A 26,486-nucleotide genomic window follows, 5' to 3' on the forward strand; every position below is an offset into this window, starting at 1 on the left:
GGGGATGGGATGGGGTCTGGGAGGGGGGGAGGGAGGTACGTTGCTGACTGCAGGCCGGTTTTGTGCCTAATGTGTTGCACTGAACAAGACCAAAATCACTAGTTGTTCCCGTGTTTTGAGGGTATCAAGTGTCTCTAGTGTGATGGTTTACACGACCAGTTTATGTGGTTAAATAGCCCTTTTATTTAAAGAGAAACATCGTTTTAAGAGTTATTAAATTATCTAAGTTTAAAATGAAAATCAGACAGAAGAGAGAGCGTATTTATAGTCAGCTTTTTTTATCCGAGAGGGCGAGAATATTTGGCCATAGAAATGGGGAAATATTCTCGGAGACTTTGCTAGTTAGAAGTTAATAAATAAATAATTTTAAAGTTTCTCATGAACCTCCCGCAAACTGTTTGTGGCTCCGAGGTTAGTTTTTATAAAGAGTTATCAGACTTTATTTATAAAACTTAGAAAAAGAAAAAAAAAAAAAAAAAGAAAAAAAAAAGAAAAAAAAAAAAAGAGGCAAATCCTGTTTGATATCTTTTTGCAATTGTACCAAAAGTGACTTATTCTCGATCTTGCTGGCTCCGTTGTGTCCCCTCGTGTTGCGCTCTCTGTGCTCTCCGAGGCGCTGTGCTGTGGTGCTGTCAGTGGCTGCCTTTGCCATGTGCTGTCGTTCTCATGCTTCTGTTTTCCCTGAGCTCGAGCGAGAGGTTCGCTTGCAATCTCTCCGAATTCTCCAGGAGGATTCTGGCACACAGGCAAAGATGCTGTTTTTCTGAGAGGTGGAAATGAACGGCTGATGCCGCTGAGGGGTGATGCGTGCCCTGAAAACGCTGCTCTGCAGGGGGGCTTGGTGGGACGCCTGCTTCTCTCTCTGGGTGTTGCAGCTGTCGCTTCTGCGCAAGCAGCTCAGGCCTCTCGCTGCCCAGCCAGTGCTGACCCCGGAGTTACCTGCATGGGGGATGCGTTCCCATTGGGACTGCTCTCCTCTGGCTGAGAAGTAACACAAGGGAGAGCTGTATAAGTTCTGAAGGAGACTGAGGGGAATGAAGATGGAGCTGGATGTGGATCCTGTGGTCAGAGTTCGCGCTGTGCTCGTGGCTCCTCTGATGAGAGGCAGGGCTGACAGCGTTTTGGGCGGTGCAGGGCCTACACTTGTCCTGAAGCTGCAGCCTCTTGTGCTGAGCATCAGCATATTACTGAAAAGTGAGAGGTGTCTTGGTTACTTTTTTTTTCCTGGTGCAACTTATGGCTGTAGGTATTGGTAAAGGTACCTAAACTTACAGCAATGTGACACAGCTGAAAAACAGTTTGTGGTCAGGCTCCATTTTCACACTAGGACAGACCTCCCTGCCCTCACCTCCTGAAAGACTCGATCTGATTACTGAGTTGTTTTGGAGAATCAGGGCATGGGGGTGAAGTCCATTTGATCTTTTGGGTGTCAAAAATCACCTGAGCACAGGAGACAGATAAGGATGGCACAAGCGAAGTGTGGTTTGCTATACTAGGTGTGTTTTGGTGATGAGTTTCTTATGTAGCTGAACTGATGCTGTTCTCTGGGCTGAAAAGCAGGTACACCTAATGAGAGCTACTGCACAGCAGGAGAGGAGCTGATGGGATTTCTTGTTGAAAGAGGAAATCAGCTTTGCACTGACTAATTGCCGACTTAGGGAGAAGCTGTTTGGAATGCTTTTCCCTGTGAACTTTGTGGATGAAGAGTAGGTTAGAACATCGCCTCCAGGCTTCCCCCATCCAGCTCATGGGTTTTCTCCTCTCCAAACTGAGGTGTGCTGTTTCCTTGCTATGCACCAGATGGGCTACTTGCTGTGCAACACTTCACACAGACTTCTAGGCTCGAGCCTTTGTCTTCCAGCTGCTGGGTGGTGTGAGGAGGAGATGAGACACAACAAAGTCCTCTGGCTGGCTCAGGCTGTAAAACCCAACCCTGTCCCTCCTGGAGCCCTGAGATCTGACCTGGCAGGAGAGCCTCCCAGCTGGAGGCCAGACCTCTGCAGAGCGAGCAGACAAGGTTTTGTGTGCAAACTGTCTCCGTTTGCTGGAGATTGCTGTTAGGAGGGCTCCATCAACAGAGCAGGCAATGACAGGCAGTCCCACAGCCCTGGCAAACTCATTTCCATTGTATCCTGCACCTGATCCTTCTCTGCCTGCTGGACGGCAATCGCTGCTGCCAATGAGAGTCTGTGCTTCCCTGGAGCAAGTGAGGAGGACAGAACAGGCATCAGTGCTGACTCCACCAGCCATGAATGCTGTCATTTCTCCTCCTCTGCGCTGTGCTTGCTAGCTTGTGGTCCCAGTTTGCTTTGAGTGGCTGAATGCATTCGGTGAGGACACATCTCTTTAGGGACGCGTGGGCACAAAGCTGCTGCCATAGGGCGCCCGTGTGGTGAACCAGCTCTGCGGGTGAGGTGGTTCCCTGCTCGCAAAGCGCTCTGTCTGGCTCCATCCTAGAGGTGCAGGAGGGGATGTGCTCCTCTTTGCGGGTGCTGCTTCCCCGTACTGGCGTGGTGTTTTTGGTTTTGTTCTCAGTGAAGTATTGGAATCCGAGTAATGTATTTCTGCGGTGTCTGAAGAATCTCCCGTCACGTTCAGGGCACGCAGTCCTCACCACCCGGCACCCGATGCCTGCGTGAGGCGGCCCTGCCCCGAACCCGTCGCTCTGATCTCTCTCTCTCTCTCGTATATAGCGTTCTGGAGTGTGGCAGTTCTTGTTCCTGAGGTGCTCGTCCGTTCGGTTTCCTGCTGTGAAGGGTGTTGTGTTTTCTTTCTCCTTTCCCGGTACATTTTTGATGCAGTGGTTGGGAGGTGGGGCCCGGCCCCAGCCGCCCTCTAAGGAACCATGAAGCGTGTCCCCTGCAGCGGCCCGGCCGGGCGGGGCTTTGTGTATCGTGTGGTGAATCGTGTCGAGTGACTCCTGCGTCGTGCTGCGCCGGTGGGCAGCGCCGTCCCGAGGGAGCGGGGCGGGGAGGGCGCGAGGGCCGAGGTCGGAGCCGCCGCGCTGCCCTTCCCGGGCCCGGCGGGGCGCCGCCCTCAGACGAGCACCGCCCGGAGGGACCGCGGGGCTCCGGCGGGACCCGCCGTGCCGTTGGCCCGTCCCGGCCCCGGGTCTGTCCGCTGTCCGGGGGTGGGGTGCAGCGAGGCCGCGGTTGGCGGGCGGGAGGCGGTATTTATTGCTAAGTTATTGCCCCGCGCGGCGACGGCGGGCGTTATTTATTGCTGTACATAGTGTTCGTCTGCCGGCGCGGCCGCCGTTGTTTTGTACATGACAATAAACAGCTTTCAAACACCACGGCCCGGTGCTTCCTTTGCGGCGTGGTTCGCCGCCGCGCGAGGGGGCGCTGCTGCGCACCGCGGGGCGGGAGGGGCCGGAAGCGGCGCTCGGCCGCGCTCTCCGAGAGGAAGCGGCTTCTCGCGTCCGGCGTCCGACAGCGGAAGTGGGGCGCTTCCGGCGCGATGGCGGCCGGCGGCAGCCTCAGCCGCTCCGAGCGGAAGGCGGCGGCGCGCGCCGAGATCCTTCAGCAGGAGGAGCAGCGAGACCGGCGGAGACAGGTACGGTACTGCGCGGTGCCCCTCGGTCCGCCCGCGCGGCCGGACTGCCGTGACGCGCTGCGTATGCCGGGCAGGTTTCTCGCATCTGGAGGAAGCCGCCGGCGGAACGGAGCCCCGAGGAATGTCAGGTGCTGAGCGAGAGCGAGGACATCGTCCGGGAGCTGGAGAGGCGCCGCAAGAGGCGCGAGCGGCTGCGCCGACGGCAGGAGGAGGTGGGCGCCGGGCGGGGGCGGGCCGGGCCCGATGGGTGCGGCTCCGGGGCCGCGTCTGAGCCGCCGCGCGCCGGTGCTGCGGGGGCCGCGGCCGTGGGGAGGGGCTTTGCGCTCCAGGTTGTCGCGGGCGCTGAGCTCCTGCTGCGGGGGGAGTTCTGCGGCAGAACTGACGGTACCGCCTTCCCAGGAGTGCCCCCGTCCCTCGGGACCGCGCCCTGCTGTGCCGGTCCTCGGCTGATCTCCCTGCACCGGCCTTGCTTCTTGCAGCTGCCAACCTCTTCCGAAATGCGTTTGGTTCTCTGAGTGGCCGTGCTCCCTGGGAGGGCTGTATCTGTGTGTGCTGCTATCCAGAAACCTTCCCTTGGTCCTTCATAGATAATACAGATGGCAAACACCCACGTTCTTCTAGTTAGGAGACCTTTTGATAATATTCCTTCTGATAATATTTGTCTGCTGCGTTCCTTGGCTGATGGACCCATATCAAAATGTCCAAGGAGCTCTCTGTTCTTTCAGGCTCAGCGACACGCTGAAACTTCCCATTTGCATTTCCTAGGTATGTGATGAGCCAGAGGAGCTAAAGAGAAAGGTCACTGAGCTGGCTGCTGCTATCCGGAACGCCAAGCACCTTGTCATCTACACAGGAGCAGGGATCAGTACGGTAGGATTCTTTGGGGGTGAGTGGCTGGAGCTTTGGGAGCTCCTTCAGGAGTGTTGGAATGTTTGAACTCTGTTTTTTGTGGATTCCAAGTGACCACAGGATATCATAGAATCATAGAATGGCCTGGGTTGAAAAGGACCGCAATGATCATCAAGTTTCAACCTCCTGCTACGTGCAGGGTTGCCAACCACCAGACCAGGCTGCCCAGAAGATATTTGGGATTCTGTATTAACACTGTTGAACTACAAACCATGACCAAGATGTTAATTAATTTGCATCTTGGGATGTTCCTGCTGGCCAAGAGATTCTGAGGCTGCATCACCTCTATGCAAAGAACGAGCTTTTAAAATAAGATCAGTAGTCTGTCTTCAGTTGAGTCTCTTCAGCTACTTTTGCTGCAAAACCTAAAAGAAGTTATAGCTGCTCAATGCTGTCTGCATTAATAAACGATTCAGAAATAACGAGTGCTTACTAGAAGTTAAAAATGATGGTTTAAAAAATGGTTTCTGTGGCCTCTCATGAGAATGGAAATCTGGAGCTGCCTCTTCGCAGGTCACATTTGTCACTTTTGTCTGAACTCTGAAATGGGAACCTCGTTGTTCTTCCCTTTTCTGCAATCTCAGCTGATAGGGACATAGACACTTTTTTTAAAGAACGCTGAGTGTTCTTTAAACGAGTTGAATGTAAATAATAAAAGGTTCAAGAACTGTGTTCTGTCTGGGGGAGCGGGAGGTTCCTAGGGGAGAAGAGTGTTCTGGAGGGATTTCATAGTGGTATTATTGGAGAAAATAAATACTGGAGGTGAAATTGAGAACTGTAAGGTAGGCAAAGAGCTCCCTATAATTAGGAAAACTTTGAGTGAATGAAAAAGCAGCAGTGAATGCTGTACCTCGCTGTCCTGGGTGAGGCCAGGTTGATGTGTTGGTGGACAAGAGGTAGGAACTTTCGGGTCAGGCCGTGCTTTGTCTCTCTCCATAACACAGGCAGCTTCGATCCCAGACTACCGAGGCCCCAATGGCATTTGGACATTGCTGCAGAAGGGCAGGAGCATCAGGTAAGGTGACCAGTGAACATTTCCTTTCTCTTTCCTGGAAGGACATTTTTGCAGGTACTCAGGAGATGAATTCTGAGCTGCCCAGCAGACAGCTGATACTGAAAGAGAGTGTTAATGGTAATTTCTTACTCCTTATTTTTCTCTGCCTCTTGTCAGTGCTACAGATCTGAGTGAGGCAGAGCCCACGCTCACCCATATGAGCATTGCTTGCCTACACAAGCATAATCTGGTAAGATTTCTTTTTCTGTACATGACTTGTGCTCCACTGTCACAGTATAATAAATCAGATAAAGAAGAAAAAAGATATTTTTCACAGTACTGCATAACTGTTGTTCTCAGTGAGGTGTCTGTGTTTCTGTATAGCTGAGCCTTCATCAGGCCATGTCCAGACTATGGTTCCAGCATCTTTTTCCCTCATGCCTTTTTTTAATAGCTTATGTTTGCCTCCTGCTAAGGCTGTGGTCTGGGGACGTGGCCACAAAGCCTGCCAGGCCTAACAGCTGTATTTAGCAGGAATCTCTCTGCTTAGTTTTCAGAGTTCTACTCTCTGCTTTTCTACTGCTAGCTCAGTATATTGAAGCAGAACTATTTATTGCACATTGAGATGTTACCTGCATTGGAACCACGCTTTCAGAGTCTTCTCTGTGTGTGTTATTTCAATGTTCTGCTCTCTTCCAGGTGCAGCACGTGGTATCTCAAAACTGTGATGGGCTGCACCTGCGAAGTGGGTTACCTAGATCAGCAATATCTGAGCTTCATGGAAACATGTACATAGAGGTGAGCAGCTAGGAAAGGACAAAGGCACTGTCAGTACTGGCCTCTTAAAAAAGACAGTGGTAATTGTTTCTCCCTCCCTGACTCAAAAATTAGTGCAAGGGCTACTCTCAGCTTAGTTTGTATCTTTAGTTTGCCAGTTTTTTGGTAAACTAGTTAGCAAACTCCACAATCGAGTTTTCTGTACAACCTGGCAGTTCTCTCTCTGTATTTGCTAGAGCCTTCTGCTTCTGAGTGCAGTTCTTCAGGCGTTGCCTGAAAACCCCTCCTATTGACCAGGCAGCCTGCCCCCTGTAATTCCACTCACTAGTTGAGCGTTTCTGAATGTTTCCAAGTTAGCATCTAAACACAGATGATTCCTTGTACTGCTTCCAGGTTTGTTGTCCCCAAAAGGTGCTTTTCTCTGAGGTGTGGCTGCATCCCTGGGCTCAGATGGACCAGATGCTGACAATACAACACTTTTCCTTCCTGTGCTACAGGTCTGCACTTCGTGTACCCCCAACAGAGAGTACGTGCGAGTCTTTGATGTGACAGAACGCACGGCCCTGCACAAGCATCACACTGGCAGGCTGTGCCACAAGTGCGGGGCACAGTTGAGAGATACAATCGTCCACTTTGGGGAGAAGGGGACACTGACACAGCCCCTGAACTGGGAAGCAGCAACAGAAGCTGCAAGCAAAGCAGATGTGATTCTTTGTCTGGGTTCCAGCTTAAAGGTAACTTTAGAGACTCGGTGAAGATTGTTAGCAGCATTCCCTCTTGGTGATACACCTTGGTGCTGAGCAGTCTCCTCCCAAACAGACAACTGTAAACTCTGGTGTCAGGATTCGCCCACCATCTGTGTGATAGTCTCTCTTCCTCCCTCTTTCCCTTCCTGGTAATACATTCCTTTTCCTCTCGCTGATATGGTTCACGGTTACGTGTGCCTTTGGCTGTGCTGATCATTTCTGTTTTGTGGCAGGTTTTGAAAAAATACCCCCGGCTTTGGTGCATGAGCAAACCTCCACCTCGTCGTCCAAAGCTGTACATCGTGAACCTCCAGGTGAGCGCCTTCCCGGTGCCGGGCAGGGAGGTTGGGTGAAGCCCCTCGCAGCGGGTGCTGCAGCACGTGTCCTGCTGTCACCTCGCAGTGGACGCCCAAGGACGACCTGGCTGCCCTAAAGCTGCACGGCCGCTGCGACGACGTCATGCGGCTGCTGATGGAGGAGCTGGGCCTGCAGATCCCAGGCTACGACCGGTGAGCTGGTGGGGACCGGGGGGGGACGGGACGGCCACCACGAGCCCCCCGCCCTCACCTCCTCCTCTCCGCAGGGCGCGGGACCCCATCTTCGCGCTGGCCGAGCCGCTGCGCCCCGACGAGCAGGGCACGCACTCCCGGAAGCCGGTGGCCCCGCCGCAGGGCGTCGAGCCGGCCGCGGCACCGCGGGACGAACACCCCGCCCGGCCCGGCGGCTGGTTGGGCCGCGGCTGCGCCAAGGGCACCCGGCGCAGGAAGAGCAACTGACGGCGGGGGCGGGGCGGGGCGAAACGGAGCGCGGGGCGTCGGCTCGCCCCGACCGCCGGTGCTGACGCGCCCCAAGATGGCGGCGGGGGCGGGCGAGGGGCGGGGCGAGCGGGAGGTCCCGCTCGGCGGCGGCGCCGCCGGTGACAGCGCGGCCATGCTGCGCAACGGGGCGGCGGGGGGCGGCGCGGCGGCACAGCGGCCCGTGCGCGTCTGGTGCGACGGCTGGTGAGTGCGGGCGGGAATAAAGCGTCTCGGCTGCGCTGCGCCTCCGCTCTTCTGTCACCGCCGCCGGGGGTGCAGGGGGGGGGGGGGGGGAAGAGCGGGAGGGGCAGCGCGCCGGGGGCCGCGGGCGCTTTGCCGGCCGTCCCTGCGACAGCCACGGCCCCGAGCCCCGCGCCGTCGGTGGGTGCCGCGCGGGCGGGTGGCGGCGAGACGCCGCCCCTGGGAGCCGACGGCGATGGCGTGAATCGCGGCGCCGCGATGGGCGGCGGGGAGACTCCGAACCCCCGAGCGCCGCCGGAGGAAGGTCGCCGTGCGCAGCCCCTGAGCTCGGCGCGTCCCCGGCGCTGAGAGCCTTTGTCTTTGCAGCTATGACATGGTGCACTACGGCCACTCCAACCAGCTGCGCCAGGCGCGGGCCATGGGCGATTATCTGATCGTGGGAGTGCACACGGACGGTAAGAGGTCGCTCGGCTTTGCGCCTCTCGGTGTTACCGGACGGCCGTTACTCCCGTTACACCGGCGGCGCTCATCCCGCGTCTCCCCGGGAGCGGCGGTGCCGGCACACCGTCGGGCGGTGCCGTGCTGTGCTTTGCTGAGCTGCGGTCGCTGCTCTTGGAGGTGCGATCTGTTCTGCCGAAGCCACTGGACCGGCTGAGGGTCAGCCCGGGGCCGCGAGCACAGACTGAGAAACTCGAACCTAGATGAGAGTTAAGTGCTAGGAATTAATTCCTGCTTGTGAGCGTGGATCTGAAATCAGTTTATGGATACAGCTTGCAGTGTAGGGTGAAGCCGTTGTTCAGGCATCCTGCTGGGAGCTGCATTGCCAAGCAATGCCCTTGGGAAGCAGTATTTGGGTGTGAGGAGTCACTAACACCTTGTGCCTATAGAGGGAACCCCAACGCCTTTACCACACGCTTACAAATGCGATGGAATAAAAACCATTCCTGAACTCACTGGGCCTTTCGTGCATGCTATAAACGCCCCTCAAGCTCTCTTGCTGCAGACCGTACTTCTAACTGGGTTTTCTCTCTCTCTCACCCAGAGGAGATCGCCAAACATAAGGGCCCCCCCGTCTTCACGCAGGAGGAGAGGTACAAGATGGTGCAAGCCATCAAGTGGGTGGATGAGATTGCGCCTGGGGCTCCTTATGTCACCACACTGGAAACCTTGGACAAATATAACTGCGATTTCTGTGTGCATGGTGGTGAGTGATGCTCTTGAGGTGGATTGGTACGAAGAAGGGCCCCGTAGGGCTCGTGTGCTCTTGGTTTTCCGGCTGCAAAGCAAGGAGCTGCCTGACTGACGTGAAAGTTAACTCGTGTGTACAGACTGTGGCAGTGCCTGTGCTGGTCTGTACAAGTTCTCCCATTCAGGGATTTGTTAGAAAAGGGTTCGTGGGTGTTGGGACAGCAGTGTGATTCCTTGGCTGTAAGCACCCGTTTCACTTCCAAAGATGAAACGCACTGACAGTTGTCCTGAGATTACCCTTAAAACATGCAAGAGCTGTACATGAAAGGAATACGTGTTTACACCAGCTAAATGTGAAAAACACTGTTATGAGGTTAGGTGTGCAAAGCCAGAGTCATTTATGTCTGCTTATCCTGAAATGAGATCAGATCTGAAAAGCTTCGGTCTCTTGATCTAGCTGATAAGCTCCTAAAGCGCTTAGCTGGCCCTGTACTCAGACCTCGTTCTGCTTAGGAACATTTCTCAGCATACAGTCACTGAAGAGAGGCAGTGTTCTGGGGAAACATTCCTGCTTTTGTACTCTGTCCCTTCCTTGGACTATTCACGCTTGTTCAGTTTCGGCCCCTCCTCCCTTCCCTTCCAAAGGTATTTTGTTAATTTAATCGGGCACAATCTTTGCACTCTTTCTCTTATCCTTCCTCATTTGATCCCAGCAACCTATTGATAAGGCAAGCATTTCATTAAATGCAAATAAATTGTTAATCTTCAATAAGATAGATACGTGGTTGTTTTTTTTTCTCACGTGGACAAGATGACTATTGCATTCCTTGTTAGCTTAATTGCCTGTCCTGAATGCACGTTTTGTGTTCGTGACCCTTTGCTAGGGCTGGTGAGGGATTAGCAGAACAGAGGCGTGCTGGTGGCCTTTCCTCCAGATTTGCTGCTTTGATCCCTTCTGCCAATCTTCCTGTCCTTCCACCTGGATAGCATTCATGGATGCTGCGTTTTGGCCGGGCTGTGGTTCTGCAGAAGATAAGTTTTGAAATAGATGGGCTTAGCATGGGAAAGCGGCAGACAGCAAACCTGCTGCTGCTGCTTCTCTCCTGGCACAGGGCTCATTTCTGTCCCTGTGCCCTCAGGGGAGGGAGAGGGGTTTTAGGAGAGCTTTCTTGAGTGTGCCACTGCAGTTGTGCAAGGAAGACAGGAGTTACCTGTGCTGTAAACAAGGGATTAGGCTGAATGAAGCCAGCGTAGGTTTTCACTTGTTAAGTGTTTAAACTGTCATTAAAAGGAGGAGAGAAGAGCTTTCTGTAGAATGAGTTGGGACCCATGCCAAAGCTGAACCAGAGCTGATTCTGGAGGAGTTGAAGGGATATATTAAATGTCTTTGTAGAAGTGCCATCACTGAGGGACTGAGCAATGATGCACTGTTTAACTGACTGGGGAAGAGTTGTAATGTGAACTAACAGCTCAACACAGTGCTGGAGAAGTTAGTTCAGGTGCTTTTAGCACAGGCTGATGGTGGCTGTTTGTTGTTACTCAGAGAACAATTCAGTCACGCCTGCGGTTGGATTTGCTCGCAGGGCAATGAGCTCTTGTTTCCTGGGGTATCTAATGAACAGCAGGCCAGATTGCTAGTAGACTTTAGCACTGGGAGCACGCTTGTCCCTACAGACAGATTTATTTTCAAGCCCACGACGTTTCTGTGGAGGTGTGGGACATACCCCATGTGCTATGATGCAGGCTGTAGGGGTTCTAGTCTGCCTTACGTGCCAGATGTATTCCTCTGCAGCCGTAATTCTAACGTAGCTGCTGTGCAGGGAGGTTTGGAGCGCAGCTCTGAGGCTTTCCTCTTTCTGCAGATGACATCACCTTAACGATAGATGGCAAGGACACCTATGAGGAAGTGAAGACAGCCGGGCGATACAGGTACTGCTGTGTAGCTTCCTACCCTGTGCTGGGCAGAGTTTCTGGGAGTTCCCATCCTGGATGGAGCTCAGATGAAGACAGCTGTCTTCAGGTCGCACTTCAGCTTTGCTGTGAGATGTGTCAGAGCTTTAGCTGCTTCAGCCATTTTGGCTTCTAGAAGGTGATGCAGTCCAGCAGCTGTTCTTGGTCAGCTCTGCTGGGAAGTCTGGGCCAGGTAGGTTTTCCTCATGTCACCCATTGCTGCGGAGGCCCAGCAGGCGAGTGGTTCCTTTATATCAAGAGCAGGTAGCAGGAAGATGTCGCTCAGGATGATTGCTGGTTTGGATAGATCAGATTTCACAGGTGTAACAGTGGGGAGAGGAAGAGGCACGTGCTTCTGTGGCATCAGCTTTATCCTTTGCTTATCTCCCTGCAGGGAATGCAAACGCACTCAAGGTGTGTCCACTACCGACCTCGTTGGCCGCATGCTGCTCATGACTAAGGCTCACCACAGCAACATAGTGAGTCACAGGGCTTTGGGTGGGAGTTTGGAGTCCAGGGCGTATGTCGGCTCTTGCCTTCCACTGCTCCAAAATGGCAGTGGAGCTCCTGGGCCTGGCTCCCATATCCATGGAGGACTGGCAAGCTGGCTGTGGGCAAAACACTCTTTGTATTTACTTAAGCCTTTACTTAAACCTGCCTGAAATCACAGCGTACAGCCCGTGGTGCTTTGGTAACGCGTGTGGAAATAAAACTTTGATTCTCCCTTGATTGGCGTGAGCTTCAGGAATGAAAATGCTGGCTAGCCTATGGCTTCTGTGATTGTGGAGTTAGAGAGTGCAGCCACGTTGATCTAACAGCTCAGTGCTGCCAGAATTGGAAGTTCTTCCTTCTCACCGAGCTGCACGCTTCTGCCTTTTGCTGTCTCTGAATCTTATCAGACCTTTCTTGAGTCTCCTCAGCTCACTACCTGGTAGATTGCTAACGTCACCAAAGCAAAAGCAAGGAAGCAGTGTTCTGTAGGTTAATGAATTGAATAGACTCAGTAAATGAGCAATGCACTGAATGGATTAACTGAGAAACAGCAGGGAGGAGACAACGTGGAAACAAGAATTCAGAGGTAGAGGGAGGTCTTTCTTTTAGTGTGCTGAGCTGTTAGATTGGCTTAGCTGTAATAATGCAACTTCACACCACGATGTGACACAGCATCGCTATCTGTCTGCAGACATCGGAGCCCATCCCTGGTGGAGTGTCTTTGCAAAAAGAAGGGACACAGTCCTGCTAGGGGCTTGCATAGTCAAGAGAAGACAGAGGTGTGCAATGTTATCCAGCTGTGCAGGTTGAGCAAGAGCCGCTGTCGCTGTGTGATGCCAGGCTGAGGTCAGATAAGGAGGTTTCATCTGACTCCTGCTGGGACACGACCCTGGTTTAGATATTAACTCCTTTGTTAGTATTTAGTGGCGGAGATCAACGATACGCAGCCTAAGCGTGGACTTCCCAGCACTTCTGCCACACACAAGCATATTTTTGATTGGATGAGCTGTGTGAGTGCTTCAACATTTTGATTCTTTATCTCCCTTCAGGATGAGGACCTAGACTATCGGAAGCACACTGACAACTTTGGGAAGGTAATGTGAGTTCTGGTCGGAGACATCTGGTTGTTGGCCTGTCTGAGAAGGATTCCAAATGTGCTTTTTGGCCTGTATTGCAGGCTTGGTTTTTCCTCTGCATGTATTAGTAACCTCAGTAAATCTCTGCCACCCCCATACTGGTGTAGCCAGTGAGATAGGCAGGTGTGGCTGCACAAGCCCTGCAGTACTGCTGTAGCAAATGATGTTTTGTGGCACCACAGAGCTCCACCTGTTGAGGCTTTGCTGTTTGGCTGGCTTGCTTGTGAAGCCTTTATTGCCACTTCCTTTGCAATGCAGGTACCCAGAGTTCCAGCAGAGGGACAGGTTCTGTGGGTTCTCCTTTTAGTACTTATGTTTTTACAGGTGTTGCCTTAGGTCTGGGAAGGATTTATGTAGCAGCACGTAGTTAGCATTCCATGCAGCCTGGTCTTAAGTAGCAGAGTGTTCCTGCTGGGGCTCTCTGCTCTCATGTTCAGCTCATACCCTGGGCTACTTCTAAAGAGCTGTCTGTCTTTTTTTGCCTATTTTTTTTTTCCTTCCTGAGTGTTATGTTGTTCCTCACTAACAACCACCTGTGCCTAAAGCCTGAGCAGGTTTTCTGCTTGTTGGGGTTTTGCTGACCACGCTCAATTGTTCTCCATCATGTTACCTGTTTTAAGCAGGCTTTTGGGGGTCTGTTGCTCCATGTTAGCAGTTTCCTGGTTCTTGGATTTAGAGAAACATTTATGGACACTAAGCACTCTGCAGGACCCCTGCCAGAAGTATACCACCTTCTGCACACTGTTTTTGTGGTTTGCCCTAGTCTTGGCTGAACTGTGTTTGTTCTTTCAAGGCTTTTAGAGCTGTTCACATTAGGGGAGCAAAGCGAAGTAGAGGCTGGGGCCAGCGACCAGAAGTGCTTCATGGTAGGGCTCAGCCTCCACCTTTTGGTTTCGCTGTGTCTGGGCTCTGGCTGCTGGAGTGGAGGTGGTTCTCCTCCTGCTTAGCATACTGCCCTGCCAGGTAAATGGGTAGGCTGCCCTACAGCTTGAAAAGAGCTTTTGCATAAAAGGATTTTGGTAGTTTGTGTGTTGTGCACCTGTTCTGTCGGTAACCCTGCCTCTCCTGGAAGTCCTGGTCTGCCCTGTTGCCTTCCTCCTTCCTAAGTTTTCCTCTCAGCATCTCCTTAGCTGGCTGTGGAGGGGATGATTTATGCTGTGTTTGACAGAGAGAAAGGGGCTTTGGTGAGATCACACAAACATCTGGTGCTGGGAACGTGGACAGTGCAAGCTAAGAGCTGCGATGTTTGCTCACGAATTAAAACACAATCATGCCTGCTGCTGTGTTCTGGTGCTGTGTTTGGTTTTTTCTTTCCAAATCCCCTCCTGGAGCCTGAAAAGGAAGCGTGTGTGATGTGTGTTTTCCTAGGGACCAAAAGGTCACAGTCCTTGGACCGGTGTCTCGCAGTTCCTGCAGACATCTCAGAAGATCATCCAGTTTGCGTCAGGGAAGGAACCACAGCCAGGAGACACTATCATCTATGTGGCTGGAGCCTTTGACCTGTTCCGTATCCTTGACTCTGTTTTGTCAGGAAAATGGTGTTGCTCTGTTTGATGTTCTTGTATTTAAGGCACCAGAACAGGATGTCTCGAGGTCTGGCTGTCTTAGCCCAAATGACAGCTGTTAGAAAGCACGAGGCGCGTAGAGCAGGCACTTCAACCTTGGGACAGTGCTGGAATGCCCCAAATGGGTAGAAATTCTGGACAGAGGCAAAGTTGTGTCCATGTAAGGTGGAGCTGGAAAGATGGCTGGCTTTTGCCCAGAACCTGAGAGCCAGAGGGGGAAGCAGTGAAATGCTAGAAGTTCAAAGGCAAAAAGCAGTTGGGAAATAAACCCCTTGGGATTAATATATTCTGCTGTGGTTTCCTAATGCGTGTGTTTCTGGCTTCCTTTCCCCATTTTCTATGTGAGCTTCAATTCCTTAAATAGTTCTCCAGATATTGGGCATGTAGATTTCCTGGAGAAGGTTCACCAGCTGGCAGAGAGACCCTACATCATTGCTGGGCTGCACTTTGACCAGGTTTGTGATGTTCAAAGGCAGAACAGCTTGACTGCTGTTCCTTCTGAAACAAGCAGGCTGTGCTCCGGGAGAACGGGAAGGGTTGTATTGGCTGGTACAGAATGCTTGTATTAGGAGAGAGTGAAAAGGAAGAGGATCACATTGTTTTAATTTTGACTGATGCTTTGCCTTAGGAAGTAAATCGTTACAAAGGGAAGAATTATCCCATCATGAACATCCACGAGAGAACACTCAGTGTCTTGGCCTGCAGGGTAAGTGCCTGCAGCTCTGTCCCTTTGTGCTGTTCCAGAAGTTGCTGAGATGACATTCTTCACTCATAGCTAACAGCCCTGCCTGAATTCTTTAGAATGTGCTGAGAAGGCAAAGACAGGACTGATTGCTTCCTGCTACCAGAGCTGTGCTCCCAAGGAGGCACTTGGCTTAGCTGTCATCCCAACTAACCCGAGTCAGTGAATCCATCCACATCTTCCACCAGCAGTGAAAAGGCAGAGTGCTGCTCTGCTCTATGCAGAGGCATCTGCATTGTTGCAGAAAACCACCTCCTTTCTGCAGCAGGGAAGAAACTTCCTCGGAAAGAAACACAGGGGGGCTCAGAAATGTGTGCTCTGAGCAGTTAACATGGGGATTTGCTGTATAAAGCCTGCCAGAAAGCGTCGTCCTTAGTGGAACAAAAAGATGCTGTGTGACAAATAGTGGCTGCTGAACTCACCTTCTGCTTGGGCTCATAACTCTATAACCAGATAACCTCCTCAAGTGCTTTGTTTTGTTTAAAACCAACCAACCAACCCTAATAATAACCCAAACTCTCTGTTTTGTAGTATGTCTCAGAAGTGGTGATTGGAGCCCCCTATGCTGTCACTGCTGATCTGCTGGATCACTTCAAGGTGAGTCTTTGTGTATGGATGTACACAAAGATGTTGGGTTTCGATGTGCATAGAGAGCTAAAATGGCACTGGAGAGCAGGAGAGCAATGAAGGGTTCTGCTCAGTGTTTAGGGAAGCTCTGGCTGGAGACTGAGCCTCCAGATTCTGATGTTGGTATTCCTCATGTCCCGCCTCTGCTTAGTGAGTGGCAGAGTTACTGTCACCTTCTGGAGGGGTGTGATGGTGTCAGTGACTTTGTTCCTCTCTCTAGGTAACTCTTGTGTGTCATGGGATGACTGAGGTGGTTCCAGACAAGGATGGTTCTGATCCATATGAGGTAAGGTGCCAACTACTGCAGCCTGTGCTTTGTCATGGTGGGTGACAGGTATGGTTTTGTTCATGCTCCTGGGCTGAGATGTGAATGGTAGTGCTTGCTACCAGCACATCCTGGGCAGCTGGCTCTGTTTTTACCCACCCCTCAGGGAGCTACTTGTATCATCCACAGCAGCCCCATTCTTTAGTCACTGTTTTGCCTGTTTTCCATACCTTCGTGGCAGAATGAGAAATCAGGTGATCCTTGCTCTGTGCCAATCCCTCGCTCAGCTCCTGACTGCATTACGTTTTGCTTCTGGCAATAATTCAGTCTGTATCCGAGATCATCTTGTGCTGTGCCTGGCTGAGCACCCACAGGGCCTTCTGGACCCTCTGCTCAGCTCTCATTTATGGAGCTGTAAATTGGAGGTCCTGCGTGTTCCTTGCAGACAAATGTGCTGTGTTTGTCCACAGGAAGCGAAGAGACGTGGCATTTTCCAGCTCGTGGACAGTGGCAGCAATCTCACCACAGATTTAATTGTGCAGAGAATCATCAAGAACAGGTTGGCTTTCTTCATCTCTTAGTTCTGTTCATTCCTGCTTGTCTGAGGACTGATTGATGGGATTGAGCAGAAAGAAGAAGGGAGTAATTAAGGCACAGAAGAGGAAATCAGTGAACATGGTCCTTTCTCTTCCATAGCTTTGTTTTGGAGCTTTTGGTGGGCTGCTTCAGTGTGAATTTACCAGACCGTATAGGAAAAGGAATAGCTGAACTGTTCTGCAAAAGAATGTGCTTCACAGCATGTTTTATTGCTTTTCCTCTTCTATCAGTGAAGATATTTCCGTGCTGTCTTCTTGTGGATTCAGCATACTGCTTCTTTGCAAGCTTTGCTCTTTTAAGCTTGAGCCCTTCACCTCCAATGACCCCAGTTCAGATCAGTTGTCAGTTTGAATTTGGTGTTGCAGCATTAAGTGGTTTGCTCAGGACAGACCAAGTGTGGAATAGAAGCATCTTCTGCAGAGAGTGAACTAAGTGTGGTGTGAGCAGAGTGGGAGCCTAGGATTTGAGTGATCGTGGCACCCCTGGAAATCTCTCAGAGCTGGCTCTCAAATTGGAGGGTGGTGGGTCGTGATGGGGCTTCTGAAATACTCACAGAACAAAACTGCAGAGGAGAGGGCAACACTCTCCTGTTCCAGGTGGTTTTAGTCCCCTAAAGATAAAGTCTGGATAAGACTGATGGTATTTTATGATTGATGCAGGCTGGAGTTTGAAGCCAGGAACCAGAAGAAGGAAGCCAAAGAGCTGGCAGTATTGGAGGCCATGAAGAGACTGGAGGAGGAGAAGCATTAGACCAGCAGGGAGCTGATGCGTTGCTCACAGAACGCCGCAGCGTCACCTTCTGGAGGAGCAGGGAGCTCTTCTGGGAAGGACTGAGCGAGGGCAGCACTGCCGGTGTGCTCAGGATGTGCTGCCCTGCCCTGTCCTGCACTAATTATGCAGACATAATGAGTTGGGATCTTGTTGCCTAGTTCTTCCTCTGTTAATCAGCCACTGTTCCCTTTTCCAGGAGAAGATTTGAGAAAAGGAAAACAAAAAAAAATAATAATGTTTTTAATTATAACTAACGTTTTAACATGTTGATGTGCTTTTACTTTCTGCCATTTCTGGCTTTTAGAAGATTGGAAATGGAGCAGCTGCTCAGGCTCCTCCTGCCCCCATCCACGTTCTGCTGTCCTGATCAGAGTCTGCATTTCGGAGCAGCCCTTCGGGCAGTGGTGCACACTGGAGGGGGAACGCACACAGCCCAGCAGTGCTGTGAGCTTTGGGCTGGGGAGGCCAGGCCCATCGCTGTGTCTCCTGCTGGTGGTGCTTCTTGGCTGCTGCCTCTACACAAACTCCAGACCCGAACTGCTGCTGGTTTAACTAGATAAAGCCTTTCTCCAGCTGTGCCCAGTGCCGGTGAATCATTTACTTCACAGTGACAGGCAGCAGCTTGGCATCTGCTGGGGGGGCACAGAGAGCCTCTCGGGCCTGATGTTTTCCCTGGTGAGTTGAGGAATTTCTCTTGCACAAGGCTGGAGCATACAGGAGGGGCTCTTACCAACAGCTTTTCCTGCCATGAGATGAGCAGGACTCAGTGCTCCCCATGGGCCGTGCCTGGGGCTGTGCTTGCAGCTGCTGCCGGAGCGACCTTGTGCCTGACAGATGTTACTGGGACGAGTGACCCTGTGGGCTGGAATTCCACTGCTATTCTGTGAGGGTTGAAGTGCAGCACGGGGCTCTGCAGGGCCTGAGGAGGTCTGGGAAGAGCCGGGTGCTGGGCTGAGCCCTTCTCTGCCTCGTACATTCCAGGGTGCTGTGCTCGGCCTTTCCCTGCACTGTGCTGTACCATCCCTCCATGCCCATTCTTTTGTCCTCTGTTGTAAACTTCTGTTGCTGATCATTAATAAAACGTTGAAGAGTTGTCTCTTGGTCTCTTGTCCTTGAGTCTGGGTGCCTGACTTTGGCAGTTGCATTAGCCATGACAGACACGCAGTTGAGATTCTCCTGGTGCCTCGGTGCACTGTGGTGTGCAGGCAGCCCTGCGGGGCCCATCCTGCCCACAGTTTGTGCAGATGGGCTGCAGAGCCTCAAGGCCTCACATCAGTGCCATCTGCATAATTGAATGTGTCATCTGTCACAAGGTGCTGCCGAGATCAAACCATCCACCTGTGTGGGAGCACTCGGCCTCCCCATGGGGTGGGAATGGGAGAACTGTGGGCTCCTGTCTTCTCCCGGAGCTCCTTGGGCACATCTGATGGGAGCAGTGGGTTCGCCCTAGTCCCCAGTGTTAGGTCTGACCCACTTCTCTGCTGCTCTGCTGTCCCATGCTGCTCTCAGGGTTGAGGCTTCTGCCTCGCTGACCCCCAGCTCCCCACTGCCGAGCAGCACCATGCAGCCATCATCACAACCACCTCCGCCTCAGTGACAAATTGACCCCAGGCTGAGAGCATCTGCATGCAATGAGCCGCCCCCAGCACCAACGCAGGTACTGCTGTTATTAAAAAATGACAAAACCCTTTCATTTCTGATCCTGGTGTGCAGGCGCGTGCCTGCCAGTGTCACTTAACTGCCAGAGAAGCTGCAGCTTCGCTTGCTCAGATGGGTGTGTGGTGAGTGGCATTCTGTGCAGCTGCTCACTGCTATTTCTAAGCAGAAAACTTTTGCACACGACATCTCCTATCTCAGGTGCCTGCGGGCCCTTTTAATTCTCCTTCCAAGTCTGCATTTGCTCACATCCCAAGAGTCCCAGAGGGCAACAATGAGTGCGGAGTCAAAATGAGGAAATAAATTAAATGAATTTAAAACCTGTGACTGACTGAGTAATTTTGCGGGTATTTTTTGTTTCGTTTGTTATTTTATTTGTTCTTCTTCCTTCCCTTCCCAAGCACAGCTCAGAGCTTTGGCTCCGGCATCAACCCCAAGGCAGCTGCCCCTGTGAAGCGCAGTGCTGTGAGTGGTGGCAGCAGTGCTGGGTATGTGGGGCTGCGTAGGGCCCTGGGTGGGGGCACGGTGGGGTGGAGGCACCTTCACAGCGTGGGGCTGAATCAGTCTGCAGACAATTCAGCCCCATCTCTTGCTCAAGGGCTCCAGAGCCTGGGTCTGCATGCTTGGGTGCAGGGTGTTGCCCCGGCTGTGGGTGGTGACCATTGGGGTACTGCTGCACCCAGGTCCTGCTGCCAGGGCCCAGTCTGAGCACCCTGGGGTTGGGCCTTTGCCTGCAGGCAAAGATGGGGGTAGCAGGTCCCCTCCTGGGGTGGTAATTTGCTGGTTGCAGTCAGTTATTTTTCTGCTGGGGATGGGAACAGCCATAGACACCCAAAAGTACCATCCCTGCCCCTCTAGGACAGTTGGACTGCAGGGTTGAGGCTGTGCCAGTGCTGTCATGAGTTCTTGCAGATGTGTGAACCTAGAGGCTGAGTCTCAGCAGTGGCAGTGCTGGGTTTGCGTGGGGTCAGTGTGTGGCTCCCCCTGATCTCAGTCCATGGCATCCCCCACCCCAGGGTAAAGTCCTTCCTCAGTTTGGCTTGGCTAGGTACAACCCCCCTCCCTCCCCCAGCTTCAGATACATCTCCTGTATTGCTCAGAGAACTGCAGACATGGCAGGGAGAGGTAGGGGCTTATCAGCCTTGTGAAAGAGACTTTCCCTCTGCACCAGCTCTGCTCACAGGCACTGTGCTCAGAGCTGGGTTGCTCCAAGCACTGGCAGATCCCCACTTCCCACTGTGGATCCTTGTGCCCATTTGTCCAACCAAGGTGGGCACTGTTCCAGCTCTGACACTCGGTTTCAAAGGGTTCCCTCTCCCTGCACTGCTTTTTTTGCCTTCAGCTCAGCAATGGAGCTTCAGCTTGGGCTTTGTCCCCTTCGGCACTACCGAAGCTCTTACCCACACAGTCCTGGGTGGGCACTGCTTCTTAGGGCATGCATCTGGTAGGGCCCCCCTGTGTACCCCCAGATCCTGGTGGGCTCCCCCCAGCCCTGAGGGCTTCCAGGAGCACCTCCATTCCCTCAAGGACAGACAAGATCTCTCCATTCCATGTGCATTTATTGTTACTGTAGAGCCACAGTGCTGCCTCAGGCGCCTGCACACTCCGTGGAGACCAAGGACACAGTCACAGCCGCTCTGCACTGGAGAGAACCGGGGACCCCTGGCAGCAGCCGGCAGCTCCGTAGCTCGGGGGCCACATCTGTCACACACGGCACCTGCAGGGAGAGCATCACAGAGACCCGTGTTCCTGGGTGGGAACGTTGGAGTGGGGCTGCCCACGGAGCCCCGCAGGTGGGCAGTCCCGGTCCCAGCACGTTCCATGACCAGAGCATCCTGGTACTCACCGTGGCGCGGAGCGGAGCAGCAAGTCCGAGACGGAGTGCTGCGAGGCGGCGCTGGGCAGCAACTTCGCTGTCGGAGCGGCGGCTGTAGGGCAAGCGGCGGAGGCCGGAAAGCAGTCCCGAGGCTCTGCCCACCGGGTAGGAGAGGGGCGCGGCCGCCTGTCGGTACCAGGATGCGGCGGGGCGGCAGAGCAGCGCCACGGCTACGGCCAGAACCAGGCAGCGGGCGGCGCGCATCGTGCCACAAGGAGCGCAGCGCTCCGGAACGCCGCCGCCGCCGCCTCTTTATGGCCGCGCCCGCCCCCGCCGCACAGCCCGAGGGAAACCACCGCTCTCCGCCCACGGAGCCGGGAGAGAAGCGGCGGACGGGGGCGGAGGGGATCACTCCTTGAACTTCCACTCCTGACGGCACATGGGGCAATGCTGCTGCACCTGCTGCGAGTGCAGCCACTTCAGGATGCAGTGCATGTGGAAGCAGTGCGAGCACTGTCCCCACACCAGCGGGCAGTCGTCCCCGGGCACTTTGCCTGCGGCGCAGACACAACGTCAGGACGGGCCCCACCGCACCGGACCGCGTACGGGGCCGCGCACAGGGCCGCGCACCGGGCCGCGCCCCGCGGCCGCGCCACACTCACAGTCGGGGCAGCAGCCGTTGAAGGCCATGCGGCAGATACCGCAGTTTTCGTCGTTCGCCACCCACAGCCACGAGGCGACGCCGCTCCAGCTCCGCACCTTCACACGCATCGCCGCCGGAAGTGCCGCCCGCCGGCTCACACCGCGCCGCCGGAAGTGCCGCCCGCCGCCCCACAAGGCCCCGCGAATCTGAAGGCGCGCGAGCACCGCGCCTCCGCCGCCGGCCCTGCCTCTTCCGCTTCCGGCGTCGGCGCAGCGCGGCCGGAAGCGCAGGCCCCGGAGCGGAGCCGCCATCATGGCCGACAAGATGGACATGTCCCTGGACGATATCATTAAGCTCAACCGAAGCCAGCGCGGCGGCGGCCGGGGCGGTGGCCGGGGCGGCCGGGGCCGAGGCGGCGTCACCCGCGGGGGCGGGCCCGGTCGGGGCGGCGTGGGAGCCGGGCGAGCGGGCGGCGGCCCCGTGCGGAACAGGCCGGTGATGGCCCGGGGCGGCGGCAGGAATCGGCCCGCGCCGTACAGCCGGGTACGGGCCGGGAGCGGGGGCGGCATCTGGTCGGCGGGGCCCGGAGGGAGCGGGCCGGTCCGCGGGGCGGGAGGGCGCGGCGGCGGTTCCTGGACGGGGTGGGGGCGGTGGGGCGGTTGGCCCTTTGTCTGTTGCCGGCAGCCGGGCCGTGCTGGCGGGCCCCGGCGCCGCTCAGCGAGGCGTCCCTGTCGTTGCAGCCGAAACAGCTCCCCGAGAAGTGGCAGCACGACCTCTTCGACAGCGGTTTTGGGGCGGGCGCTGGCGTGGAGACCGGCGGGAAGCTGCTCGTCTCCAACTTGGACTTCGGCGTCTCAGATGCGGATATCCAGGTACGGGCTCGGGGTTGTTCCCGGGGGGTTTCATTCATAACATTGGTGCTGGATGCAGGGGGTGGCTGCAGGAACACTGCTGGCCCTGCTCCCACTGGAAGGGCCCTCTGTACGGTGCTTGGCCTTGTGCTGCAGGCACTGCTGGGGCCCTGTTCTGAGGAGTTGGAGTGGCTGTATTCAGAAAAGCCACGGTCTTTATGGGGCTGTACATAATCGCATAATAAATGGCTCTGCCATGATGTTGTGTGGGGGAAGCTGCCTTAGCTTAGTCTTTCTATGACTGCAGAGCTTGTCGCAGGCTGTGTGAGCTTTTAAGGTTTGTGTAATTCCAGAGGTTCAGTAACTGTATGTGTGCATCTGTTGGCTATGTTTTCATAGTACTTGTTTATGTACTTTCTTTGTTAAAGCTGTGTTTTGTTCAGTGGCAAGGTGTTCTTATAGATGCATCAGTGGCAGAAGTCTGATTTATGAGGGAGTACCTGCTCACTCATGCTGCCATTTCCACAATTACCATGTGTATCCTGTGACAGCTGAATGTTCTAGCTGAGGTACCAACTGCAGCTAAATCCCTTGTTCCTGCTCTGCCCTGGGTGCAGGCTGTCTGCAGCAGAGCTGAGGCAGGCAGGGCTCAGTGTGCCTGCACAGCTGTGGGGCTGCTTCACCTGTGGGCAACAAGGTGTGCAGAAACATCTGCAAATCCAAGGAGCATCCACTCTGGAGGGTTTTGCTGACTTAGTCACGTTGCAAAGAGCTTTGGATGGTTTCTGGTCCTTGTGTCCCCACCAGAGAAAGAAAAAAAAAAAATTTGTTATGTTTTCTTCCTCTGTTAATTCATTCCTGTTCACCCCTATGCCAATCTCTGTGCATCAGGAGAATTGGAAGTGGGCTTTTTTAGGTCACCTATTTATTGAGTGATGCACTTAAAATCGCTGTTCTTTCCTCAAGTAAGTTTAGTTGAAATAAATTTCCTGTTTGCTGTAATCAGGCCCAACATGTAAAATGTGAATCTGTGAAGTATCTCAATGTAAGGAATTTGTGTGTTTTGTTTGTGGCAAGTTGAGAATTTCCTTCCCACAATTGGCTTGGCCTGCAGGAGCAGACAAACTTGTGCATGTGTTATATGTAGCAGCAAAGCTGACTTAATGGGCTTGTGCCTCTTTGTTACTGCCCATCCCATGATTTCCCACTAAGCTGCACTGATTCTTTGTTTCCGTGCTGATCGTGTCATTAATATGGCACTGCACAGCTCAGTGCTGTCTGCAGGAACGAGGGGCTGGAGGGAGCCTTGCACATCTTGCTCTTGGAGGAGGCTGTGTGGTGCTGTGGCTCCAGTTTCTCTGCAGGGCAGGGATGTGACGAAGCACCTCTCCTCCCGTGTGGTGCTGTCTTCCAGAAAGCTTGTTGAGTGCTGTGCTAATGTTTCATGTCCAGTAGATGGACACAATGGAGAAACTTACTGGCAAGCTTGCCTAAAGTGCAGCTGGCTTCAGAAGTGAAAATATTTATAGTGCTCTTTTCAAATGCTTGGATAGGAATTCGTAGAGGTGGCTGGAATAGTGTTCAGGCTCTGCTGCAGTTGATGTGAAAGGCAGCCCGTGGTGTCCACTTTGGACACCTGACAATTCTGTGCATTGGGAGCTTTTGAAGCATGGGGTGTAGGTAAAAACTTGCAGAGTAGTGAGATGTCCCTAGATGGTGTACTAGATGCAGCATCTGAAACAAAATGGATGGCTCCACTGTTGCAGTCTTCCATCACTTGTGATGGTGAATGATGTACTTCAGTAGAAGACTTCCTGGTTTCAGTTTATTCAGAAACATCCCTAAGCTCTGGAAGGGCCTGTGCTTTAAATTGCACCTGGTCTAGCAAAGCTTTTAAGAAAAAAGAAGTCTAGCGCATAGAAATTGTGGTTATTTTATGAATTTCTGCATTTGTATGGATGATCTTCCCTTGGGAAATTGATTAGGGTCTGGATTATTTTCAAACAGTGTCTCTGTTGATTCAACCTTGAGGAAAGACCGGCAGTGTCCCTGGGAAAAGGAGCAGGTCAGCACACCTTGAGGCTGCTTTGTTTACAGGCACCCTTCAAGCGGTGGATATGAAGTCCTGTTTGTTTCTGCCACCTGTGGCTGCTTTTTTGGAACTCTTTAATGGCTTGTGTTCCTCTCATTGGTGCCTTTTGTGAGATGTCAGGGATGTACATGTGATTGGTGAAAGCAGAAGCTGCCTGCGCCTTGTCTGGGCTGCTTTTGCTGTTTGCGGCGCTGACTGAAGCATCCTCACTTCTCCCTCTGTTTCTCAGGAACTCTTTGCAGAATTTGGGACCTTGAAGAAGGCGGCAGTGCACTACGACAGATCTGGGCGCAGTCTAGGGACAGCAGATGTGCATTTTGAAAGGAAAGCAGATGCTCTGAAAGCTATGAAGCAGTACAATGGAGTCCCCTTGGATGGTGAGTCTCCGTGGCTGTCGCGTGCTCCTCTGCACACGTTTGTGTACCTGCCACACTCACAGGGTAACTGGCTGCTTTTCCTGCAGGGCGTCCCATGAACATTCAGCTGGTTACATCACAGATAGACACACAGAGGAGACCAGCACAGAGGTGAGAAGCCGTACTGCCGCGGGAGTCGCTGTGTCAGTCAGCACGGCAGTGAACAGGCCTGTTTAGGAAGCATGGATCCTCCTCGTGTCCTGCAAACTTCTGAGTGCCTGTTGGGGTTAACCAGAATGCACTATAACAGTTGCTTTTTAAAAATCACAGCGTAAACAGAGGTGGCATGACCAGAAACCGTGGTGGTACAGGAGGATTTGGTGGTGGAGGTACCAGGCGAGGTAGTCGTGGTGGGAGCAGAGGGAGAGGCAGAGGGGCTGGAAGAACTTCCAAACAGCAGCTCTCTGCAGAAGAACTAGATGCACAGCTGGATGCTTACAATGCCAGGGTAAGTGTTGCTCGCATGATGTTCACAGGTACCCTGTGGTGTCTTTTTGACAAACTTTGGCAGCTGGCTGGAAAGAGGAATTGTTTTTCAGGTCATTGGACTTAAATAGCCTCCCTCTAAAGCTGAGCATTGCCCTGTTCCTGTAGCTGCCTTAGCTCTCCAGAACTACTGTTGCTCATAAGTAAGAAATAGACCCTTTTCCAACTTCCCCTGGCTTGTTGCAACCTGTGTCAGCCAGAATTGGCAGTAGCCAAGATGTGTAATGAACAAAAGCTATGGACCAAAGCCCAGAGAGATAATAGGCTAGAAAAATGAAAAACAGAAAGAAAAAACACATGAAATAACTGCCTTGGTGCTAAGAAGAGGAAAGAAGTCAGTGATGATCACAGCCTGCACGACCCTAATGCAGAGCTGGGTGAACAGAGCAATGCATGTGATTTCTTTCATTCAGAATGAGCTCAAATGTTGTGCCACAGCAAGACTGAAGTCTTAACTGCGAATCAAAATTAAATTTGTGCATGATGTAGTGCATCATGAAACATGCTGGTCTATGTTGTAGAAATGGGATTAAATGAAGCGTTAGCATGGATGAAGTGAGATGAATTCTAGAAACATGGCTGTGGAAACGTGGTTTAGAGCAGTGCTCTCTGAAACTAGAGGTGCTTAAATGATGATAGTTAGAAAAGGCTTTAGGTTGAGGAGCGAGAAGTGTGATGTAGGGAGTTTGCCCAGGTACTGAGGTGCAGGTCAGGTTCAGCCAGTAGGCACTGTGGCGCTGGGGTTGGGGCTGCATCTCTGCTACTGAAGCTGCAGCATCCTGGGGTTGGCAGCCAGGGCTGGGAGGGTCGGGGCTGGGGGGAGGGTTGTGGTGGGCTGCTGACGCTCCTCTCTGCTCTCTTCTAGATGGACACCAGCTAAAGTGGCGAGCAGTGCATGGAAGGACTCCAGACATCTCATTCCATGCTCTGTGGCGGGAGGGGTGTGCGACTGTGGCTACTAATATCAAGGATGGAATTTGTTTTACTTTTATGTTTTGGAATAGGTTTTAAACTCATGTAAAGGTTTTTTTTAATTCTGAAGCAGACCCGTTTTGTACCGAGTTATTTTTGGGATAAATTTTACTGGTTGCCTGTTGGGCCGAGGTGGCTTTTTCACCTTTGCCGTAATAAAATAGAACCGTGTCTAGAGCTCTGCCTGCTCCCTGGCGGCCTCTGCCGCCCCGTCGGCCCGCGCGCTCCTTTCCCGCGCCCGC

The 26,486-nt window shown here is 53.1% G+C and overlaps 5 protein-coding genes across 6 annotated transcripts; 3 read left to right on the forward strand and 2 right to left on the reverse strand.

Moving 5' to 3' along the window:
• Positions 1–3,459: 3,459 nt before the first annotated feature.
• On the forward strand, positions 3,460–7,757 carry SIRT7 (sirtuin 7). Its single transcript, XM_042833458.1, has 10 exons — positions 3,460–3,555; positions 3,630–3,767; positions 4,321–4,425; positions 5,409–5,479; positions 5,636–5,708; positions 6,158–6,256; positions 6,733–6,969; positions 7,215–7,295; positions 7,384–7,490; positions 7,565–7,757. Exons 1-10 carry the CDS (start codon positions 3,460–3,462, stop codon positions 7,755–7,757), a joined length of 1,200 nt encoding a protein of 399 aa, XP_042689392.1.
• Positions 7,758–7,911: 154 nt separating this feature from the next.
• Positions 7,912–18,408, forward strand: PCYT2 (phosphate cytidylyltransferase 2, ethanolamine). Of its 2 annotated transcripts, XM_042833375.1 has the most exons (13): positions 7,912–7,982; positions 8,346–8,434; positions 9,022–9,183; positions 11,030–11,096; positions 11,512–11,596; positions 12,659–12,703; positions 14,114–14,252; positions 14,683–14,765; positions 14,939–15,016; positions 15,584–15,649; positions 15,900–15,965; positions 16,415–16,503; positions 17,201–18,408. In XM_042833375.1, exons 1-13 carry the CDS (start codon positions 7,912–7,914, stop codon positions 17,289–17,291), a joined length of 1,131 nt encoding a protein of 376 aa, XP_042689309.1. In that variant the 3' UTR covers positions 17,292–18,408. The 2 variants fall into 2 exon arrangements, with proteins under 2 accessions (XP_042689309.1, XP_042689311.1); XM_042833377.1 differs by lacking the exon at positions 12,659–12,703.
• A 2,102-nt stretch (positions 18,409–20,510) lies between these two features.
• On the reverse strand, positions 20,511–21,145 carry NPB (neuropeptide B). The gene is made up of 2 exons (XM_042833353.1): positions 20,815–21,145; positions 20,511–20,685 (listed from the first exon to the last, which is right to left on the reverse strand). The coding sequence occupies exons 1-2, from the start codon at positions 21,046–21,048 to the stop codon at positions 20,557–20,559; spliced, it is 363 nt and encodes a 120-aa protein (XP_042689287.1). The 5' UTR covers positions 21,049–21,145; the 3' UTR covers positions 20,511–20,556.
• Positions 21,111–21,592, reverse strand: ANAPC11 (anaphase promoting complex subunit 11). Its single transcript, XM_042833354.1, has 2 exons — positions 21,447–21,592; positions 21,111–21,338 (listed from the first exon to the last, which is right to left on the reverse strand). The coding sequence occupies exons 1-2, from the start codon at positions 21,553–21,555 to the stop codon at positions 21,193–21,195; spliced, it is 255 nt and encodes an 84-aa protein (XP_042689288.1). The 5' UTR covers positions 21,556–21,592; the 3' UTR covers positions 21,111–21,192.
• Positions 21,593–21,694: 102 nt separating this feature from the next.
• Positions 21,695–26,421, forward strand: ALYREF (Aly/REF export factor). The gene is made up of 6 exons (XM_042833336.1): positions 21,695–21,970; positions 22,168–22,299; positions 24,600–24,747; positions 24,834–24,897; positions 25,057–25,234; positions 26,138–26,421. The coding sequence occupies exons 1-6, from the start codon at positions 21,740–21,742 to the stop codon at positions 26,150–26,152; spliced, it is 768 nt and encodes a 255-aa protein (XP_042689270.1). The 5' UTR covers positions 21,695–21,739; the 3' UTR covers positions 26,153–26,421.
• The last annotated feature ends 65 nt before the right edge of the window (positions 26,422–26,486 follow it).

The sequence above is a fragment of the Centrocercus urophasianus genome, unplaced genomic scaffold (assembly GCF_019232065.1).
Source record: "Centrocercus urophasianus isolate 14NV4802_14NV808 unplaced genomic scaffold, USGS_Curo_1.0 seq_41, whole genome shotgun sequence".
Lineage (NCBI taxonomy): Eukaryota > Metazoa > Chordata > Aves > Galliformes > Phasianidae > Centrocercus > Centrocercus urophasianus.

What these genes read in the sequence shown, in the direction of transcription:
- PCYT2 (XM_042833375.1), top strand. Translation starts at nt 7,912, where the DNA reads ATGCTGCGCAACGGGGCGGCGGGGGGCGGCGCGGCGGCACAGCGGCCC. An exon ending in AGGCTCACCACAGCAACATA is followed by an intron (nt 11,597 to 12,658) that starts GTGAGTCACAGG and finishes ATCTCCCTTCAG; the next exon opens with GATGAGGACCTAGACTATCG. An exon ending in CTGGGCTGCACTTTGACCAG is followed by an intron (nt 14,766 to 14,938) that starts GTTTGTGATGTT and finishes GCTTTGCCTTAG; the next exon opens with GAAGTAAATCGTTACAAAGG.
- ANAPC11 (XM_042833354.1), bottom strand. Translation starts at nt 21,555, where the DNA reads ATGCGTGTGAAGGTGCGGAGCTGGAGCGGCGTCGCCTCGTGGCTGTGG. An exon ending in CAACGGCTGCTGCCCCGACT is followed by an intron (nt 21,339 to 21,446) that starts GTGAGTGTGGCG and finishes TCTGCGCCGCAG; the next exon opens with GCAAAGTGCCCGGGGACGAC.
- NPB (XM_042833353.1), bottom strand. Translation starts at nt 21,048, where the DNA reads ATGCGCGCCGCCCGCTGCCTGGTTCTGGCCGTAGCCGTGGCGCTGCTC. An exon ending in CTGCTCCGCTCCGCGCCACG is followed by an intron (nt 20,686 to 20,814) that starts GTGAGTACCAGG and finishes CTCTCCCTGCAG; the next exon opens with GTGCCGTGTGTGACAGATGT.
- ALYREF (XM_042833336.1), top strand. Translation starts at nt 21,740, where the DNA reads ATGGCCGACAAGATGGACATGTCCCTGGACGATATCATTAAGCTCAAC. An exon ending in GGCCCGCGCCGTACAGCCGG is followed by an intron (nt 21,971 to 22,167) that starts GTACGGGCCGGG and finishes CTGTCGTTGCAG; the next exon opens with CCGAAACAGCTCCCCGAGAA. An exon ending in TCTCAGATGCGGATATCCAG is followed by an intron (nt 22,300 to 24,599) that starts GTACGGGCTCGG and finishes TCTGTTTCTCAG; the next exon opens with GAACTCTTTGCAGAATTTGG.
- SIRT7 (XM_042833458.1), top strand. Translation starts at nt 3,460, where the DNA reads ATGGCGGCCGGCGGCAGCCTCAGCCGCTCCGAGCGGAAGGCGGCGGCG. An exon ending in TGTACATCGTGAACCTCCAG is followed by an intron (nt 7,296 to 7,383) that starts GTGAGCGCCTTC and finishes GTCACCTCGCAG; the next exon opens with TGGACGCCCAAGGACGACCT. An exon ending in CAGATCCCAGGCTACGACCG is followed by an intron (nt 7,491 to 7,564) that starts GTGAGCTGGTGG and finishes TCCTCTCCGCAG; the next exon opens with GGCGCGGGACCCCATCTTCG.